The 6858-nt window shown below is 40.1% G+C and overlaps 1 protein-coding gene across 1 annotated transcript; it reads left to right on the plus strand.

Moving 5' to 3' along the window:
- Positions 1–622: 622 nt before the first annotated feature.
- Positions 623–3342, plus strand: LOC104947421 (sentrin-specific protease 5-like). Its single transcript, XM_010773420.1, has 5 exons — positions 623–752; positions 843–980; positions 1098–1181; positions 1313–1363; positions 2754–3342. Exons 1-5 carry the CDS (start codon positions 711–713, stop codon positions 2868–2870), a joined length of 432 nt encoding a protein of 143 aa, XP_010771722.1. The 5' UTR covers positions 623–710; the 3' UTR covers positions 2871–3342.
- Positions 3343–6858: the final 3516 nt, after the last annotated feature.

A 6858-nucleotide genomic window follows, 5' to 3' on the forward strand; every position in this document is an offset into this window, starting at 1 on the left:
AACTGGTCCTATCCGACCATTTCTTAGTAACTTTTGAAGTACTGTTACTAGACTACAAACCATTAGTCAAAAGTTCTGATCCTGTTGCTGCGGTCCGGAGTCCTGGATCCTTAGTCCTGGATCCTCTGTCCTGAGTCCTGGATCCACTATCCTGAGTTCTGGATTTGAGTCCTGGACTTCGAGTCGTGGCTGAACCTGGCACTGTGGTCCTGCCTGACTCTCATCATACTACTTCCCTGATGGCTCCCACAGGGTTGTTGACATCCTCGTGGATTCATCTTCTTATTATAGACACATGCATTTCCAAACATTCGGTCTACCTATGCTGTAAATGTATTATCTCTTCGATTCACACATGGCATCTATTGCACGTCTGTCCGTCCTGGGAGAGGGATCCCTCCTCTGTTGCTCTCCCTGAGGTTTCTCCCATGTTCCCCTTTAAACTGTGGGTTTTTCTCTGAAAGTTTTTCCTTGTACGATGTGAGGGTCTAAGGACAGAGGGTGTCGTGTTGTCATACTGATATTCTGTACAAACTGTGAAGTCCACTGAGACAAATGTAACATTTTTGATATTGGGCTATATAAATAAACATTGATTGATTGATTGATTGACATTCATTTCCACAGTCTTTAATTATTGTAATTTTGTATCTTCTTTTCATCCCAACTCTTAGGTCCATTTTCTGAACAGCTTCTTCCACAGGCAGCTCATGACTAAAGGATACGACGGTGTTAAGAGATGGACGAAGCAGGTTGGGAAAAAATAACTTTAAAGTGCACGATAAAATGATTCTGAAACAAAAAGAAGATAAATCAGAGTGGCTTTAATCTTTCCTGCGCAGGTGGACTTGTTTTCCAAGAGCTTGCTTTTGGTGCCCATCCACCTGGAGGTTCACTGGTGTCTGGTGACGGCCGACATCGCAAACAAAAAGATCTGCCTTTACGACTCTCAGGGGAACGCACTGCAGAAGGTCGCCAGGGTAACCTCATGTTTCTTGTCTAACAATCTACTTAAAAAAACTCAGTTGCTTCTCTTTCGCTTAGTTCTTATCCAGAGAGACATTTTAAAGTGTTTCTTTATGTTTTGCTTATTATAGAACATCCTGAAATACTTGATGGTGGAAGCAAGGGAGAGGAAGCAAACTGATTTTGAAAGTGGTTGGGCTGTTTCGTACGATGAGGTATGTTCCTTTGATGGTGTAAGGTTATTGATAATGATAATACAAGTAATAATAATATACATAAGGTCATCTCACAAATGCATAAAACAGATCTCATGTGATGTCTTGTCTCCCCCTGCTCTCCTTTACAGATAATCCCACAGCAGACCAATGAAAATGACTGCGGAGTTTTTGTCTTGGAGGTACGAGCATGTTTATTTGGCAATAAGGGATAGTGCAGATAGTTTGAAGCTTGGGGTTGTATGAGGTTCTTATCCATAGTCGGTGTATTACCTACACTAGATGGACGGCACACCCGTTTGGAGAAACAGTAAGAAGCGTCAACAGGAAGCTAAGCAATGTACTGATGTGGAGGGGGAAGCAACAAAAGGTATACAAAAATCCATCAGTTTAAGTGTACACTATATTGAGAATATATCACCATTTTACTTCGTCTTCAAACAGCTATATAGCCTATTTTTCAGACCAGGAAATGAAGCTATTAGGTTTATCAATGCTCTCTTCAAAGCCACTAAACTCAATTTACAAAAAGAGTATTTGTACTTTGATAAAACAAGGCATTTTGTGGTCTATCACTGCCTTTATTGGTTTGGATTTTGTGTGTTATTGTGTGATTTTTGTGTTTTTAAATGGTTAGTTTGGATTCACAAAAGTCTCACAGTACCCAAACTAACTAACTAATTAAAGCAGCTATAGACTAGCAGGTTGCATATTTTGCAAGGTTAAATAAGTGTTTTTTCCAATGAAGTCTAGTAACTTTGAAGATATTTTAGATGGATATAACAGCTTCAGTTGCCTATTAGAAAGGGATCCTTCATTGCAAGGTAAAGCAGTGAAAATATTCTAAATGTAGCGTACACTCAAACTGATATCGAGTTTTTTTTAATGGGTCTTTCCATTAGTTGGGTAAAATATGTTCTGCGTCTCCCCCATCCACAGCAGTTCATTGCTTGGGTTCCACACGTGGTGACATTTTCTCCTGACTATGGATAAGTATCTTATGCTACCCCTCATCTAAACATCCTAACTATTTATTTGAGTATACTACATTACTTCAATCAGGAGAGACGGTTTTGATGTAAGAATACATATTTATTGCCAGGAATACACAAATGAATGTAATGGAGTTTTGGCAATTAGGCCCCGTTGTGCAGGAGTATCATTCGGGAGGGGAGAACCGATCCGATGAAACCCCCGGGGTCTAGACACTGGTGGTGGTGAATGGATAGTTGGGGTCGGTCTGAAGAGGAGTGGCTTAGCCTGACCCTGGATTCAGAGGGACAGGAGGTGAAAAGGGGCGGAGGAGGGTTGTGTAGAGTCACCTGAAATGACAACTGTCGGAGGGGAGAGCAGATTTAAAAGGTTTAGCAGAGCGCTATGATAGGCTTGTGGGAATAGAGCAAAGTGATTGGTTAAGCTGGGGAGTGACGCCCCCGATCACTTATTGAGAGGAGAGAGAGTGGTAACATAGAAATAGTAGATGAATGAGTAAAGACGGTCTTCCTTGTTGAACTTGCGCTGAGCTTCATTTCCATAATCGTGGTATTGAACTCATTACATTCTCCTTCACAGTACTCTAGACGCCTCGCTCTGGAAAAACCTCAGCAGTTTTCACAGAAGGACATACCAAAGATACGCAAGAGGATCTACAAAGAGCTCTGTGACTGTGCGCTCCATGAACAGGGCTGACCACGATCAGACAGTTGTGCTTCCTACCCTTTTCACTGATAATATCGGAAAAGGGTAGGAAATAAGCAGCCCACACTTTGAGGGCCTCAGTATTCGCCGTACTGCAGCCCTTCAGCGCTGTGAGTGTTGTAATGTTTTTATGATTGCTGTTTTTATGTGATCAATATTTATTCAGGCATGGTATTCAAGAAGAAATTAAAGTTCCTGTTAGACCATGGATTAGAGTTTAAACATCTACACTGCAACAACAGAGCCTTAATGTTCGCCCTGTCTTATAAAAAAAGAAAGTGTGTTTTCTGATCAAGATTCTGTACACTTTATAAGTGTAATTGTGCCTCTTTCAGCCGTTAGACACAGGTGACTGAATGAAGGATATGTATTTTATTCATTAAAAAACCCATTTTTGTTTGTTTTAATAATGGAAATGAAAAGATCATACAGTTAAAATAAAGCACAATTTTGAAAAATGTCACAAAATGTATTTTATTATTTGTGCAGTCTGTGTGCACTGCATGCATGAACGCAGGGTACATATATATTCATCAATACACAAAGAACAATACATATCTAAATAGAGACAGGTATTTGTTTTATATCCAGTGATTATAACTGCATGCGTATGTTTCCCTGTCATAATTCATACACTGATAAGAAAGCAGTGCTCAAGAGAAAATGGAAATTTAAGGCACAATACAAACTAATGTTAGGTTTTCAGTATGAAAACCAGATTAAATTAATAAATAATATATTTTAATTAATATATTGTGCAATATGTAATATTCATTACCAGATAAATCTGTTCACAACAGACCTGTTTCTATTAATGACCTTATCAGTACACTAGATACAATAAAATGCTGATTTACACATAGTATGTTCAAATTATTCCCACACTCTAAATATCTCAATGGGACCTACCTGGTTAAATAAAGGTTTGAAATGAAAAAATGAAGGAATATATATTTTCCCTGTTACCTTCAGTCCTATTTATTTATAATAACTATTTTTCTTTTCTTCTTATATATCTTTGTTATTTTGGTGTGAAGAGTCCCTTTAACTATTTAAAAAAAAAAAGATAATATGAAAAATGCGAAATTCTCCCTTTTTTGTGCTGTGTGCAGATTCCTGATAACCCCTGATTTTTGGATTCTACATTTTATTCAAATGTTTAGTTTAATATTAGTCTTTAGTTAGACCCTCCAGAAAAACGCGGGCAAAAATCCTTGATTATGCGATTAAACATGCGGGGTTTTTATGTGATTTTATGCGGTGAAATTGCGGGAAGTTGCGAAATATGCGGAAAGTTGCGAAATATGCTAAATATGCGGGGAAAAAGAATAACATTTTTTTTAAATATTGGGCTGTCTTATTTATTCTCTCTCACACACAACCTGCCACTAACGTTAAACCCCTTTACTATTCAATTAAACACATTCTATGTTTATTTATTGTAAAAGCAATTGGGCTATTTTAATCTCTCACACACACACACACACACACACACACACACACACACACACACCCACACACACACACACACACACACACACACACACACACACACACACACACACACACACACACACACACACACACACACTTCTCCGCCTCATTCTGTTTTCATTTACTCGTTCGTTATCTGACCAGCTTCAATCTTGTAGGCTACTCACTTCGTTTCTTGTAGCCCTCGAAAGGGTTTTGGAGGTTGATGCCTCGGTGAACGTGAGTTGTTTGGCTTTCTTGTCCGCAGCAGCAGAAAGCATTTTCGAATGTTTGAATGAATCAAAGTGGGTCGTCACCGTCGATTTTCTCTTATGCTCCAACACACAGTTGCACGGGGTGCAGAATAGTTTCCCCCCACTTTTTGCCCGGTCTTTAGTAGAAATGTTCGTCGGTAAATGAGATGGATTAGATTTTTTCATCTTGGTGTTTTCTCTATCGTGTGAGCTCCACACGTTCACTCTATACAGTGTTGTTTACATTCTGTAATGCACGAGCTGATGACGTCACGTCAAGACGAGTTAACTTTTTTTTTTTCTCAACTTTGTGTGGAAAAATGCGGGGATTATGCGGCCTTTTGATAAATATTGCGTGCTTTTAAAAAATATGCGCCATTTTGCCTGATTATGTCGGTAAATTCCTGCGATCACAGATCGGGTTTTCCCTGGAGGGGTCGTATTTAGTGCCTCTACTTGTGACATGTCTTAACATGGCTTTACTGTTCCCAAAAGCTTTTATTTTTCTCATCCTGCCTGTGCTGCAGCCACTCTGTTTCACCCTCTGTCTGGAAAACCAGCAGCCCAAGTCTGCCTCCGCCCCTTAAGCCCTATACCGTAGCGAATGTGTTGCAAGCACTAAGCCCAATAAAGAAGTGCAAGTTAGTACCTATGATGTCATTATGTTACCGAAGTAAAGACAAAGTATCCCAATGGGAGGCAGGGCCGGCTCCTAGACCAATTTTGCCAGCACAGGCCCGAGATTTGAGTTGTGGCGCCCCAAGCCAGAGAATCTTAAATAGAAAATATAAAGATCAATAGAGTATCAAGGAAATACACAATAGAATGGGGGGGTGGACCGTCCACATGCTCTTAAGGGGGGTCCGGAGGTATCCCCCCCCCGGGAAAGGATTTTTTTTAACATTTTAATGTCACATGTTGCTTTCGGTTTATTACCCGTCCCCTTGTGTGTTATGAAGGTTCTTCTTCCTTGCATGTAAGACGTGTGGCAGAGTCCAAACCCCTCAAAGTACACCCTGTAGCCGAGTAAAACTCTAAAACAAGGAAAATACCTCCCAAAACGCCTCGTTGGGTGAAACCGTCATCATGGACGTCTCATCCCATTGATTCTTTCCGGGTTACGTGCTTTACGAAAGCACGTACCGGAACTAAATGGGCCAATCCGTGGGGAGGCCGTTTACATTAAGCCCCCGGCTGATTGGTCCCAAATTGGACCCAATCCACACAACACAAGACAGCAACCTCCAGTGGCAGGCCACCCTGCTTGATTTCTGCTCCGTGCTGCAGGCTGGATAAAATTGACAGGTGGGATCCGCGCGAAATTCTTCTCTGCAGACCCATTTCCACAGCGTTTATCAATCTATAAACCTTTTTTCTTACTCAATATCAAGCCACACTTATTGTTTTTTTTGTTTTTATTTCCGGGCTGTGACTTTGTGGGTGTGTTTTCAAGTTGGAGTTTTGGCTTGTTGTTGGCCTGTGTGACGCTAAACACAGGAAATCCACGGAGGGCGGTTGGGGGGGGGGGGGGGGGGGGGGGGGCCGGGAGGAGCTGCCAGTGAGCCGTTTAGTGGAGAAAGTGAATACCTGCCTGAATACACAGTACTTTACAGAGATCGGCTGTATGCGGAAACCAATGTGAGTTTGGAAAATTGCACCAGTATTTTTCTATTTTTTAGTATACCTCAACAATGGATTAATGAATAGTGGAAATGGCATGATAATGCGACCTTTTAAGTAATGCTTTCAATCTGGTCGCCAACTTTTAAGCAGAATTATTACTGATCTAGGGGGGTCAACTCCCCCTAACACCATATGAAAAAAGATTGGTTTACAGTTTTTAATTAATCAAATAAAGTATGTGACATAAGCAATACCTACCATAGCCAATAACAATAAATGTAACTTTATTTTATTTTTGTTTGTTCATGTCATAATCTTATTTAACATTTAATTTATTCGGTGCATTTTTTTTAATCTCTCCAGTTTAAAACAATATTTTTGGGTTTACTGTCCTATAGTATACATTGAAATGATTTCAAAACCTGTTTGTCCCCAATAAATTATAAAGGAGTGGCCCTTGGGAAATATTTGTTTACATAATTGTGACCAAGAACCGGTTTTGAGACCCATGAGATAACTTTAGACTAAGTTAACTTATCTAAAATACTCAGAGTCCTTTACCTCACTGAGCTGGGTAGTTTATCACCTCTCAAGTCTGCTGAAGAGGAACTCTCCCCTCACATTAAATT

This window comes from Notothenia coriiceps, unplaced genomic scaffold (assembly GCF_000735185.1).
Source record: "Notothenia coriiceps isolate Sejong01 unplaced genomic scaffold, NC01 NC01_scaffold00012568, whole genome shotgun sequence".
Classification (NCBI taxonomy): Eukaryota; Metazoa; Chordata; class Actinopteri; order Perciformes; family Nototheniidae; genus Notothenia; species Notothenia coriiceps.